Source organism: Dysidea avara, chromosome 4, assembly GCF_963678975.1.
Source record: "Dysidea avara chromosome 4, odDysAvar1.4, whole genome shotgun sequence".
NCBI classification, from domain to species: domain Eukaryota; kingdom Metazoa; phylum Porifera; class Demospongiae; order Dictyoceratida; family Dysideidae; genus Dysidea; species Dysidea avara.
In genome coordinates, this window is record NC_089275.1 from 6,074,775 (window position 1) to 6,089,299 (window position 14,525).

The window sequence follows — 14,525 nt, forward strand, 5'->3', positions numbered from 1 at the left end:
TACAACCAAAGTATGATATTGCCACAGATTGTTGTATCCCAGCAGAAATAGGTATGGTAGTTGTTAGTTCAGTACAGTAATTCCTAGCTAACTGGGTAATTTCAACTCATCTGCACCCAATAGTGTTTTCTGCCTAATTCAGCCTGGCACCAGCCAGGAAATATTTAGTTCCAAGTTGACTAGATTAGACAGATTTCACTGTAATAATGATTGCACGCTTGCACCTAAATACTCTTATGTACTTATGTGTTTGAACTTGGAACTTAGTCTCACGTAGCCAGACCTTTTCCACACAGGGGCTTATTGATTCCAATAAGCTGCTGCTCGTAAAAGATTCTGGGAGATTTGGAATAACAAACTTGTTTTAGCACCCTACAAGTCTGTAGGGTGTTACATGGTTAAATGGTTATATTCTTCATGTCGCAAAGCAATGTCACAATAATTATATGCAGACTCTAATTATTTTTGAATCGAACTCAACGGAGACTGCATATATATATACCACACCTGTGGTTGAGATCAAAAGCGCCGCACTGTGGTATATAACTGATATACCAGGCAAACTGTGGTATATAACTGATATCCCATGCACGCTTTGTGCATGGCTATGCTTACCATATATAGTGTAACTTCACACATTCCGCGAAATTCTTATCTAATAACAAGCACCTAAATCAACCAACAATTATTCACCTGAGCAATTTTCGATGAACTCTTTTGTCTCCTTCACTAACTTCAATAATCGCGAGTGGGTAGGCGTGGCACCGCCATAGAGTCTATATAATATAAAATGCCTGATCCATCAAGGATTTCAAGTCTCTAATACTGACAAGAGCCTAGAATCACTCACCTGAGTAAGGAGGATTTTCAATGAACTTTTGTCTCCTTCACTAATCGTGAGTAAATGGGCGTGGCACCGTTGAATCTAAAATGTCTGATCCATCAAGGATGTCTACTCAACAGGTGCTGTTTCAATATACTTTGCCATCTATAATCGTTTCATCTACTGGGCTGTAGAATATAACAGTTATAACACGATTACTCGCGATATGACAAAAATATAAGCACTCGCGCCTGCAGTGCTTGTGCATATATATTTGTCATATCCCTTGTAAGCGTGTTATAGCTATAAAATATATATTGTGACATTGCATCATGCACTGCAACCACTTGTTTCATTAACACCCTACAGATTTGCTACTCCAAATCTCCCAGGCCCTTTTGCAAGCTGGCACTTTAAATGGAATCGATAAGCCCCTGCACGGAAAAAGGTCTGGCTACGTGAGACTATTAACAGCTTTGGACAATCCTTATTTTTTTGAACTTGAATTGTAAATAATGCTTTGTTTTATTTATTGTTATATTACTTCTTATAGATCGAGTGCCAGACAGAAGTAACTAAATGTTCCTCCTCGGTTAGAATCTAAGCAAAAACAAATGCCAGCCTCAGATGTCGAGAAGACCCGGAGAATAGCTGAACTACGCATCCATGTGGAAAGGGCAATTGGAAGAGGACGTCGTTTTAAAGTCTTGAATGAAAAGTTCCCTAGCACAATGTATGATTTGGTTAGTGATGTTAACTCAGTATGTATATATGTATATTACTAACTTTGATAATCCCCTGGTTGTTTAATTAATGACTTTAATGTTGTAATATTTGAAATATTGTAAAACAGTGTAGTGATACACATACAAAGAAAATACACAAGTACAAATAAGATAAAATCACTTATCACTTGGCATTTTCCTTGTAGCACCAATGGACCAGACTTTGTCAATATATTGGATTGGTCTATGGCTTATCTTAGTTTGTTAGCAACAATAATAATGCTAGGAATTTTTTATGTTGCTTCTAATCACTAATGAAGAGAGCCTGGGTGTGAGAATACAAAGTTTTATGCAGTCACTCCAAACTTCTCTAGGAATATGCACCTCGACAACAGTTCTGGTACAACATGGTAGAGGTAAAACTGTTCTAGTTTCTCTTCTAGGTTCTTCCAGTAGTCTGCATCAGCCAAAATCCTGTCTACCACCACAACGCCATTGCTGTACACAATGAAGTCACACCACTCAACACCTAATATTGCCATTTCTCCCTGTACTTGTGCATAATATCCATGGTTGGTAGGAAGGTGTAAGAGGCCATCAGATCCTTTCTTCATGAAAAAGGTAGGAAACTGTTCTGCTATCTCAGTGGGAGTGAGTTCAATTGTGATGGTACTCTTAATACTATATGGACACTTTATTTCAAGACAGCCATAACAACAAGTGTCAGTACTCCTACATAATATCTTCCCATCTGATGATGCTCCTAGGAAACTTTTGTCAGGTAGAAGATGTAACCCTGTTGGTTGCACTATCATGTCTTCACCAATAGATTGCCTGTTTTCTAAATAACATTGCCTGGCCTTTGCTTTGTTTTCTTTTCCCCACCGCATTGCAGGAGGTATGTGCTCCATGGGTCCATTATATCCCATAATGTCTATAAATAGTCTAGTTGGATCTGTTGCAGCTCGTCTCTTCAATATCTCACCAAACCGAGAACTAGTGAGCCTTCCTTTATGTAGCACTATCCACAGTTCACTATCAGACTGCGTACGAGTAGCAGCTTCTATTGCTTCCACTTGACTGTTAGAAAGCTGCATGCTACTAATGAAGCGATGACAATCAACTACAGATGGATCAACTTGTACAGCATGTGTTTCACTGTTCCATGTTTTGTGTGAGAATAAAACATGATTCCAAAGACTAGGATTATTGATCTCTGCAGCAGGCTGCAAACATCTAGGGTTTGGCGAGTCACGCCAAAACTGCTGTAGGCCTGTATTGGGTACAGAATTCTGCAAATCTGTCAATAACAAATGTAAATGGTTTCGATCAATTTCAACGCGATGTTCTGGTAAACGTGGATCAAATGAGCTTCTCTTGATTTCACTAACTCCTTGTGTTTCAGATCTAGGGGTGTCACTATGACTAGGTTTCACAAATTTCATATTCCGTGCACATTCTGGAGAAACAATTTCTTTTGCCAAGCCATAGGTTGCAAAGTCTTTGATAATTCTGATGGCAATTCCTCATCATTAGCATGATAATCAATAAAAAACAAAAGAGCTGCAATGTGATTGCATGCCTGACCTAACCTATAAAGTACATAGTGTACATAATACATAAATTTTGCACCTATCATTGTATTGCCTTTAAACTATTATATATATATATATATGGGACTATGGTGGGGATTTGACATAGCATAAGGCCCAGTTTCAACATGGGGATTATTTGATGCTGTATAGAAAGTACAAAAACAAAAAATACTTGGGCACTTAATGAATAGATGTCCAATACTTTTCCCCTGTAAAGCTCCACCTATGCCCAAGGGAGTGGGGCGATACAATTATAGGTGCATTAAACCCACTGGTCACTTACCCTGATACACAAAAGCATTTCCCAGCATACACGTCGCCATTGTCACCATTGACTGCAATATACACCTCAAGTGGAGTCTCACAAGACAGGGAATGATATACATAGGTTCTGAAGTACAGGACTCTCAAATTCAAATCATTGCTGACAGGACATTGATACAGCCATACATTCTTTACAAAGCCGTCATAAAAGAACTTAAAGGCTTTCAACTGCCTGTACGCATTCATGCTTTGCATATCAAACGTCTTGTCCCTTCCATACACAAGATATACTACCAAATTCATTAAGGTGAACTCCATCAGTATTCCAGACAACTTCTTTTCCCACCAAGTCACACTCGCAAAAGATGGCAGGCTGCGAAGGACGCGCTTTGTTTCTTCAGTCAAGTAAGATATGGTGGTGATTTCATCTGACTCGGGATTTCCACACTGCATAGCCCCAATACGAGCCATCCCCATAATTCGATCGATAATGTCATCCTTTCTAATGGAACCGGTTAAACGAACGTGAACTTCCTTAGCGAGCGTCTTCAATTCTTGCACCTTCAGCTTCTGCAACAATGTAGCAAGCAACTCTACTTCTTCATCAACCAGCTCCTGGCCTCGGAAAAGTAATTCTTTGGCTTCACAGAGCGCCGCCATTGTTGCGTTACCTACCAACGTGACTAATTCCGGATTTTACGGACAACTTCGTTATACTGGAAAAACGTCTATAGAGACATCCCTAAAGAAACCATGCACAAACTGTACATACGTACATTCATGATATGCAACTGGGCCTGCAAAATAGGGCATGTAGGCACATAAAAATTGCCTGTTTTTTCTAACTTTGATGTGTCATAACTTTGTAATCCATGACTTTGTTGCCATGAAATTTTTCACACCTATTAAACATTTAGTTGACCTTACAACACAAGTTACAGATTGAAATATTCTTTGCCACTACTGAGATATGACATGTTATGTGACAGGGTGTAGTTTGTGCCCACATGCCCTATTTTCACAGGCCCGGTCACATGTGTTACAATACAGTATAAGGGCATGCCATCATGTTTAAGTGCAGATAGCCAATTTTTGTATACAGCTCAAGCAGCACACATGCTACAACTATCATAATGTACAGATGTAATCTCAGATATACAATCAGATTGAAAACGTTTACATTACTTTCCAAATCACACACACAGCATCAATATAATGGTTAATCAGAACAAATTTTAGCTACTTCCTAACAGCTAGAGCACAGACTAGCCAGATAGCTATCCCAGTTGCATTGGTTAAACATAATAATGAACTTTGGAGAAAATTGTGAGGGAATAGATGTCTGGTTATGGAGTCCCCTAAACTTAAGAAATGAACACTGCATGCAGCATAGCAGGCAGGTCCCATGCATGCATGCAGTAAAACTTAATTCATGGTGCAGCTCAATCATAATACCAATAGCTATTATGATCACAATTGTAATTGTGTGAATTTTGGATAGAGGCATAAACCTGTACATCCAAATCATACACACGAGTCATACAAAATGATACAGTACATTGATATGGTGTCTGTCTAGTAGATTCCTAGGAGAATTGGCATCAATTATCGACTGGGGTAGAGAAATCCAATCATTAATCACTCTAACTGAGAAAAAGAAGATCTTGATGAACGATTTGTGTGGGGTTTGAATAATTTCATACTATATCATCTTGTTGATGTAATTGTAGAAAATGACAAAAAATTTCTGTACTAATATCAGAGAAATTGTTAATACATAGTAATAGATCTTCTCTAAGTCTTCGATACCGTTATGATGGTAATGCAGTTAGCAGACAACAGGTTGGAATCATTCTAATGGCTTTGGTATTGAATGGCGTCTACTTCTTGTTTGTATATAACATAATTTGGGCCCCATGATTGCATTGTTATAATCAAGTATTGGAAACACTAAAGATTTGTATAGTTTAAGAAACATATCTAAGTCCTTACATTCAAAAACTTAAACAATAGACTTAAAATGTGATTAGCTTTACTTGCTGTGTGGATGAGGAATTTTAGTTTAGAGTCCATGCAAATTCCCAATTACGTATGTCATCCACGAGCTCAAGCATAACTCCATGTAGAGTATACAGATGGCTGCAGTTAGTAGTACTATTGCCAATATGTAGGATTTTACACTTATAGTAGACAAAATCCATTTTTTAGACCATTGTGCAAAACTGTGTCATGCTGTAATTGCAAACAGTCCTCAGGTGAGCAAATAGTTTGATATCATCAGCAAGCATAAAAGGGAAATGGAAACTAAAGATGGCAATTCATTCACATACAAGGCAAACAACAAAGGGCAAAGCACTGATCTCTGCAGACTCCACTATGTACTCTTACCCAAGAAGACAAGGATCCATTTATACGCACATGTTGGTGCCTGTGACCTGTCAACAAGAAAACATCTCAACCATTCAAGCAATTTTAAACCATCCACACCATATCCATGATCATGAGAAAATTTGGTAGTTTTCATGGAAAGTCTATAGGTCATGTAATATAAGTGTTTGTTGATGTGTCACTTATACAAGTGATAATTAACCATAGCTAATTATAATAGGCAATTACATAAAACAGTTATATGTAATAATAGCATAGCATCAACACCTCTCTGAGTGTCTCCGGTCTACGAACTATTACTCTATTTGCCTGACCAATCAGAAAGGAGTTGCATGCAAATGCAGATGTTGAGTTTTCTACACAGTATCACCTGCTAAAGTGCTTCGTTGCATATACATAACTTATGATTACAATTAAAATACTAGTAAAGACCACAGTCTGTATGTACAATGGATCCTTAACATTATACAAAACCAAATCTAAAATCAAACAAGTATACTTATCTATGAAGGAGCTAAAACTATTAAAGAATTAGCATTAACTACAAATGCAGGTAAACCCATTTTAAGAATAATTAGATCTACAATTCAATCTTGAAATGGTATTTAAATAACTTAAACTAGTGTCCCTTAAATGGTGTTAGTATTACTGGAGGCCGGGGGTATAAAATGTGGAGAAGTCTGAACCAAAGTAGTTTATTTATCAGAAAGGGTGACACCAAAAGGCCAAGCCTGCACAAAGGTGTTTCTCCAAAACCTTACACACATGCATACAAAAAAATACATAGAATACGAATGTACAAAAACACACAAAAGCAATACACAATTATTATGCAAAGCAGAGTTTTTTAAAATCTCATGGCACCAAAATACTGTATATACGTCTTCACAGCACGACAAAATGCATCACATTTTAACAGTGATAGGATATTAAATGAATCTTATAAATGGAGTATTACCAAAAATTAGAAATAGAAAGAGTTGATGGTGGTCTGTATAGTGGAACAATTGAAAATGAATGCCATTTAGTAGAGGCTGAAATAAATTAAGGAACAAAAATCACTAAGTTTGATTGCTATGTAGCTATTTGTATAATAGCTAGACATCTCTGTAGCAGCTATATGGACCAGAGATGTAGTCTCTATAGCTAACTGTACAACTTGTCTTTAAGAGCTGGTAGAATCGAACTTAATGTGTAGTTACCCCTTTGCTGATCTTTTTTCTTTAATTTTCTTTGTGCTTCAATATGTCACTCTCTTCTTTGAATGCGTGACCACATAATAAAGTAGACAATTTTATCACTTGACCTCTGCATCCATATTACCCCTGGGCATCGCAAACTGTCTTGCTAGCATAAGCTATATCTAATTACCTATGTCCCTGTCCAGCTCCTTTACAAAAATATTAGATCCACACTTGAGTCACATACATGGTGTGTGTGTATGTGTACGTGAGTCAACAGTTACTGTTATAAAAAATGTTATACCACACGACAGGAAATTTTGACAATAGAAAAATTTGAGAAATCAGTAAATTCATCAAACGTCAATAAGCACCTCAAAATTCAGTGTTTAGATATGTGGCTTCTTCCTTTTCATTTTAATTTGTCAAAGCTGTGAATTCCTCAAATTTTCCTTTTGTTAATATTTCCTGTCGTACGGTAAGTTGTAGACTGTCAAGGTCATTATTCACAATACTGAAGAACAGCTTATTACATTCACTTGACTGTTATATTAGAATAAATGACTAGTCTATTAAGATCTACCACTATGCTGGTGAAACAGCTTCCTTTTCTTGGTTTTTAACCTATAGAGTATTCCATACTAATAAGGACAATAATGCAGAAGACCATTTACATGAAAGTAGTAGTATTGTTCTCAGTCCTTGAATAGTAATATCAGGAGCTTACCTTTGGCACTTATAAGCTCCTGGTGAATATTATTATTGTCTGACTGCCGCTACCATAATATAGTCCAACATTTAAATCTATCCAGTATGACTTTAACTTAGTAACTATATTATGTGTGGATTACATGGCTCTAAATTATAATATTACAAAGCATCTCACTTTGCTATACTAGGATTTAAGATCTTGAACATCTCTAAAGCAAATCAAGCATGAATTGTAAAGTTGTTTAACAAAATATTATTAACTGGCAGCAGAATAAACATTATTAACATTGTCACTACACACATTGTACCAAGCTTAAACATGGCCCTAGAGCTAAACTTGGTGTATGTCGTAGTTCCAAAATATAACTATGTCTGCAATTTGCTAACTTGGAGGAAGACACAGTCATCTTTGAGGTACTGACATGTGGGAGTGACCATGCAGAGATCTTTATGGGAAATAAACAGTGGATGGCCACGTCCTCTACTACTTTTATCACCAACGGCAACTCTGCCAGCAGCACTGTCTGAAGTAAGATCATTATAAGCCACAGTCACTGAACGATGTTCACAGTCACTGATCTGGTTCAACAGTTTCACTTCAAATTTTCCCCTCAGTGGCCATGTTAGTTCATCATCATGTGGACCCTTCATGAGGTACAGGAATGCTGACAGGTGAGTACCTACGCCATCAACAATACCATCAGGATCAACACGAAGACACATCTTGTATCCATTGTCATGGGAACAGAAAGGACCACTGTACCATTCAATCTGGTCTCTCTTACTTTCATTAAATCCTGTAATACTCATTGTTACTGGACAAGGTTGTTCACCTGATTTGATCACTAAGACATACCAGTCAACTTGGTCCACCACTGTGCTACTGAAATAGTTGATACTGCACCACTGGTGTGGCTAGTGCGTCCTGCTGTCTGGTGTAGTACTACCATCAATGTGTTGATCTGTTCCATTACACTAGCAAGTTGTGATTGGGTATTAGCCAGCTCAGCTTTAGTTAATGATGGTTATCTGTTAGTCTACGCTTAGTAAATGACAAGTGTTGTTCCATCTTCTCCTCTTCATGTTCCCTTTTCCTCTTACGCATCATCCTCTCCTCACACTCCACATTGTGATACTCACACTGGACCATCTCAAGAGGACACTCTTTGCTGTGTGCTTCCATATCTTCACAAAGGACACTCACTACCTCACAGTTGTTGGGACAGAGTAAGGAAAGTTTGGGACACTGTTCCTCATGTTCTCCCTTGATAAACTGATGTTCTCCTGTAATGTGGCAGTAATGACAGGCAATATTGCGACGTGGACACTCAATCTCAATGTGATTGGTAAGATATTTTCGCTGGGTGTATTGGACTTACATTACACTATTGGGGTCGTTTAACATTCCCTGGAAACGCCCAAGACGCTACCTGGAGTCTACTTTGGACTTGACTTTAGGGTCAGTCGTTTGGAGTTAGTTGGCCACTCAACGCCAACAATACAAAACCGAGGTCAAGTTTACGCTGGCTTAACTAATTCACCGGTACCAGTAAAGGCCAGACAATCGTTCTGTTTGTTTTGTTTGTTCTTGTTTTGTTTCTACCAGAAAATTAGAAGTACAAGTTACCATGACAACCACTACACGCTCCAAAAGAAAAGGGAACTACAGAACTCACCAGGCGAAAATTCAACAATCTGTGAGTCTGTTTAGACAGCATAATAGATGCCAATGATGATACAGATGGTCAGGAAATGATTTTCTGTGAAGGTACTAGTAACTCTTGGATCGCAATATCCACTGGCAATGTACTGGACTATTGTAAGCTTTATTCAAAAATACTACAGGAAAGTGAAGATCCCTTTTGTTGTCCCCATTGCTGTCTGATCACACAGGATAAGCAGCTGCAGGAGTTGAAGACTATGGTAGAGGACCTATTAAATGAGGTGGTCTTACTTAGAGCCACAATATCTGCAAATTAACCAGTTCAATCTTTCACTTCTCAGCATCAACTTCAGCAAGAAACACAGACGACTTCCAACAATTTTAAACCAAACAAATCCAGCCATCTACCACCACCAAGGTGACAAACAGACCCAATGAAGGAGATCATAAGTTTAATGTGGTAATTTACATGGCATAGATGAATGTAGCAAGGGAACACCTAGGTTTGAGCGATTTAATCATGACTTAGATAAAGTTACCACTATAGTCACTGAAACTGAAAGTAATATTAATTCTCTATCTATAGAGACATTTTAAGACTGGGTAAATACCATGATCAATCTCAGAAACCTCAGCCAATACTTGTCAGATTCAACAGCTATTGATACGTCATTGTTATTACAGGTTTTTGCAATTGAATTCGTCGCCTTTGCGATTGAATTCGTCCCGTTTGCAATTGAATTCGTCGGTATTGCAATTGAATTCGTCCCGTTTGCAATTGAATTCGTCGGTTTTGCAGTTGAATTAGTCGGTTTTGCAATAGAATTCGTCGCGTTTGCATTACAATTCGTCATAAACAAAACGGCTCCAAGAAACCAACCCGTTCATTAAGAGATGAACTATTTATGCCTTGGAGAGTTCAACCGTACACTTGAGACACTAGAAGGTAATTGAAGCTGGTAGTACGCGAAGTTGATAGCTGTCTGACAAGTTAATTAACTTGCTCGCGAGTGACCACACCCATCACGAATGGCGTAGTAGAGTTTGGAATGTTGCTGGATAGGCTGTAGAGGAAGAATTATTGCCTTATAAAGAGTTGTTTATTACCGTTGTACTGGAACAAGTTCTTGTAGCAGCTGCTACATCATGTTTTCGTGTTTGCTCCAGCTGCCATTCTTGTTACGGACGAATTTAACTGCAAAAGCGACGAATTCAATTGCAAAAGCGACGAATTCAATTGCAACAGCGACGAACTCAATTGCAAACGGGACGAATTCAGTTGCAAAGTCGCCGAATTCAATTGCAAAAACCTGTATCTAAAGCCAGTAAGTTACCCAAATACATCAGGGTTAAACCAGACATGTCTCAAGAAGAACGGCATATTGAGTCACTTCTCTTAAAAGAAAGATGGAATTTAAGTCAAACAGGAACTCAACGTAAAGCAAACAGAAACTCAATTTAAAGCAATCAAAATATGCAGCAATAAACTTTTTATTAAGAACAAGGTTGTATGGGGAAATTATTAATTCAGTCTTTGTTCTCACAAATTAGAGCTGAGATGGATACCTCTGGTAATTGATTAGCCTCTCAATCGCTATGGATTGTTCACACCAAGATTAATTAACAGTTTATATTTTCACACATAACACACTTTTACATCTAAACACTCGCTTTTTAAGTTCTATATTTGTATTTGTATTTGTATTTTAAGGATAAAGGCTTATGCCTGTACATCCATAAACAAAATTAATAATTATTATGTACTTAACACACTTCTGTGGTACACAAGTCTCTTCCACCCACCTTGTTGATGTGATTCATGATGTGGGTCTGAAACTTACATGTGGTTATTATTGCAATGAGGTCTTTGTAAGGAGGCAGCCACTACAATGAAGTGGTCTCAATAACAAGATCATTAAGTATGTCTTAGCTACTTTTGGACCTAGTTACAATGTGGCTTTTGTAAAGAGGTGGTCTTTAAGAGATGGCAATAAGTATGAGTTTAATGCAATACAAAGCTCACCAGCCTAGTTTAATATGGATAATGGGTATCTATACGACCCTTTACAGCGTGTTCAAGTATCAAGACGTACACACTCAGTGCAACAGTCTGCCAATCTGCCCAAATAGAAGAAGAGAGGGTCAGTGGATGCACAAAATTGCTATGATGACTTCTATCTACATGAATGGACAGCAACTAAGAATTGAATTTGATACTACAAACCTAGCTCATTTTTAATGCAAAATAAAGGAATTGATCATAAAACAAGCACACACATGCATGTATCTACACTGACCGTCAATGATCAAATCAGGATGATCATCTGGAGCAACAGGGCATCTCATCAGAATGTTTACCCTACTGTATGGAGTAACATTGGAATTTGCAGGCCAGCCATACATTAACCAAACATATATCATGGGCTTGCAACAACGTGGGCAAATAAAACTTTGCCTACTTCTTCAAACTACATTGGAAACAGTGGAAATTGAAAACTGACTGAAATTGTTCAAAACTTCTGAAATAGCTAATAGTACTCACTTCTTTACAAAGACCACCTCTACAATAGACCACCTGTATGATAAGACCACCTCGTTATGATGGCCACATTATTTATGCCACTTTAAGTATATCAGATAAGGCTAACTTCATATTCTCATTCTTTAGAGACCATTTCAAAACTATTTCAAAAAGCTGTGGTGTATATGTTTCATGAATTTGTGTACAAGGTCATCCATCTAGATTACATTTTGTCTCATTTTACTTTAGTGTAGCTTGATTAATCAAGATACCTATGAGACTAACAAAACTATGATATTTTAGTATTAAAGAGATGCAGCTATCCTATAGCTAGAGCTAGCTTTTTTGGGCCAAGACTGGATCTTTGAGGACTCCACTATCTGACCGATTTGAAAGTGAGTTACATCACATCTGCAATCATCTTTAATCTCACTTGCTCTCTAACTTTGTACTGGGCTCCCATACAGTAGACACAATACAACATTGTCAAGCTGGCATTGTAATCACAAAAACGCTATGTAAAAACCGTTACGCTATGTAAAAACCGTTAGGCTGTAAAATAAGGACATACCCATAGAACCTTAGTTATGCAAACACCACCTTAACTGAATATATACCCAAGATGGTTGTATAATTAGCACAGTGAGTGATCTGTCTACTTGACCTGGAAAAGGACTGGTAGTTCTTGGATCAGTTTCCTTCAATCCAATCCTCATTTGGATCATGTCATGTCACAACAATATAATCTCTGTAATTATCACTTCACCTGTCCTGTTGAATGAATGCTAATCTCATCAAGTTAACATTTAATCTATACAGGGAATACAGGGAATAACATAATAGTGTTGTGAACTAATTTATGCATAGCTACTTTATGGTATAATGTGCATGGTCCCAAGTCTACAGTTTGTTAACTTGGAGGAAGATACAATCATCTTTGAGATACTGACATGTGGGAGTGACCTTGTGGAGATCTTCTTTGGAAATGAACTTTTGTTTTCCCCAACCTAAAGCTTTTTCACCCACACTGACTCTTCCAGCAGTACCATCTGCATTACGATCATTATAGATCACAAAACTAGAATGATGCTCACAGTCACTGATCTGGTTAAACAGTTTCAATTCAAACTTTCCCCTCAGTGGCCATGTAAGCTCATCATCATGTGGACCCTTCATGAGGTACAGGAACACTGACATGTGTGTACCTTCACCATCATTAATACCAGTAGGATAAACAGTGAAACAAATTCTGTATCCTTTGTAGTGAGAGTAGAAGGGATCACTAGCTTTCTTTGTTTTGTCAGAAAGCTTAAGCATTTTTACAATTATTGGACATATCTGTGCAATAGATTCATACTTTGTGGCCATAGTAGATAAATGGCTAGACCATTGTGCTGATTCAATGAGCCTATTAGATGACCCAGTAGATTTGATCAAACGATGCACCATTACCTCAAGACTGCCAAGTCTAACTTCTGCAGAGGTCAATTTAGCTTCAGTGGATGTTAGACTGTCTTCTGTTTTAGCAAGTTTAAGTTTAGTCATCAGTAAATGTACCTTCATTTTCTCCTCTTCGTGTTCCTTCTTCCTCTTGCGCATCATCCTCTCCTCACACCCCACATTGTGATACTCACACTGGATCATCTCAAAAGGACACTCCTTCCTGTGTGCTTCCATGTCTTCACGAGGGACGCTTCCTACTTCACACTTGTTGGGACAGGGTAGGGGAAGCTTGGGACACTGTTCCTTGTGTTCTCCCTCAATAAACTGATGTTCTCCTGTAATGTGGCAGTACTGACAGTCAACCTTACGATATGGACACTCAGTCTCAACATGACTGGTCAGATATTGTCGTTGTAACTCCTTCCCACAGTCATTGGAACACTTAACATCCTCAAACTGACAACCATCACTGTTTCCAAGGTGATTGTTGATGCTTTTCAGTTCTCCCTGCCACTCACAACCTCTCTCCTTGTTAGTACATATCACATGAAGATCCCTAATCTCTCGATCTGCTTGTTTGTTAGGTAATGTAGAGAATTCTTCATTTTGGCAAAATGGACAAACAACAGCAGTCTTCACATGCATGGCATTGTCCAGACATGACTTGCAGAAGTTGTGGCCACAGCATCCAGTCAGATGAGGATTTCGACAAGGATGCAGGCATATTTTACAGACGAATCGATCGTGCGGGGTGTCAACAAATTTGTTTTCATATCCGCCTATTTCATTAGGCGTGGCTATCGCCATTATGTTACTTGCAGGGTTCAATGTTCTATATATATGTGGTACATAATTATGTGGTACATAAAGGAGAAAATCATTAACTTATCTCAGTCTTACTTTTGCTATGCTAGCTTATGCGACTTCACAAACGCCGGAGTGTTTGATTAAAAGAAGGTGACTCGGAAGGGTCCAATAGACTTCCTGAGTTTTAGACTAGAGTCTTGATCCTCGTATTTCAACGATAAGTTTTTAGTACTATTTGACTCGTCGATAGTCGAAAAGATCCGTCCATATCAATTTTGCTCACGCGAGGACCGACAATCACGTGTGCAAAGAGATGGATACTTTATGCGCTGCGATGACATATCGTACAGTGACATCTACCGGTGAGTTATCATCATAGGAATTGTTAATACAAAGAAGCTCGA

General features: G+C 38.1%; 4 protein-coding genes across 4 annotated transcripts; all 4 read right to left on the reverse strand.

The window, feature by feature from the left end:
* Window positions 1–1,627: 1,627 nt before the first annotated feature.
* LOC136252353 (uncharacterized) lies at window positions 1,628–6,004 on the reverse strand. Its single transcript, XM_066044781.1, has 2 exons — window positions 3,427–6,004; window positions 1,628–3,140 (listed from the first exon to the last, which is right to left on the reverse strand). Exon 2 carries the CDS (start codon window positions 2,991–2,993, stop codon window positions 1,896–1,898), a length of 1,098 nt encoding a protein of 365 aa, XP_065900853.1. The 5' UTR covers window positions 2,994–3,140; window positions 3,427–6,004; the 3' UTR covers window positions 1,628–1,895.
* A 2,049-nt stretch (window positions 6,005–8,053) lies between these two features.
* Window positions 8,054–8,658, reverse strand: LOC136253477 (TNF receptor-associated factor 5-like). The gene is made up of 2 exons (XM_066046153.1): window positions 8,544–8,658; window positions 8,054–8,484 (listed from the first exon to the last, which is right to left on the reverse strand). Exons 1-2 carry the CDS (start codon window positions 8,656–8,658, stop codon window positions 8,054–8,056), a joined length of 546 nt encoding a protein of 181 aa, XP_065902225.1.
* A 44-nt stretch (window positions 8,659–8,702) lies between these two features.
* Window positions 8,703–12,587, reverse strand: LOC136253478 (TNF receptor-associated factor 4-like). Its single transcript, XM_066046154.1, has 2 exons — window positions 12,531–12,587; window positions 8,703–9,047 (listed from the first exon to the last, which is right to left on the reverse strand). Exons 1-2 carry the CDS (start codon window positions 12,585–12,587, stop codon window positions 8,703–8,705), a joined length of 402 nt encoding a protein of 133 aa, XP_065902226.1.
* A 40-nt stretch (window positions 12,588–12,627) lies between these two features.
* Window positions 12,628–14,436, reverse strand: LOC136252351 (TNF receptor-associated factor 4-like). The gene is made up of 2 exons (XM_066044778.1): window positions 14,215–14,436; window positions 12,628–14,146 (listed from the first exon to the last, which is right to left on the reverse strand). Exon 2 carries the CDS (start codon window positions 14,119–14,121, stop codon window positions 12,772–12,774), a length of 1,350 nt encoding a protein of 449 aa, XP_065900850.1. The 5' UTR covers window positions 14,122–14,146; window positions 14,215–14,436; the 3' UTR covers window positions 12,628–12,771.
* Between the last annotated feature and the right edge of the window lie 89 nt (window positions 14,437–14,525).

Bases quoted from the DNA above. Each gene is read 5' to 3' on its own strand.
- LOC136252353 (XM_066044781.1), bottom strand. From the start codon at position 2,993: ATGAAATTTGTGAAACCTAGTCATAGTGACACCCCTAGATCTGAAACA.
- LOC136253477 (XM_066046153.1), bottom strand. From the start codon at position 8,658: ATGGAACAGATCAACACATTGATGGTAGTACTACACCAGACAGCAGGA. The intron at 8,485-8,543 runs GTATGTCTTAGT...TGAGTATTACAG, and splicing joins GTGGTGGACCAAGTTGACTG to GATTTAATGAAAGTAAGAGA.
- LOC136253478 (XM_066046154.1), bottom strand. From the start codon at position 12,587: ATGAGGATTGGATTGAAGGAAACTGATCCAAGAACTACCAGTCCTTTT. The intron at 9,048-12,530 runs GTAGACAGATCA...CAATACACCCAG, and splicing joins CCAGTCCTTTTCCAGGTCAA to CGAAAATATCTTACCAATCA.
- LOC136252351 (XM_066044778.1), bottom strand. From the start codon at position 14,121: ATGGCGATAGCCACGCCTAATGAAATAGGCGGATATGAAAACAAATTT.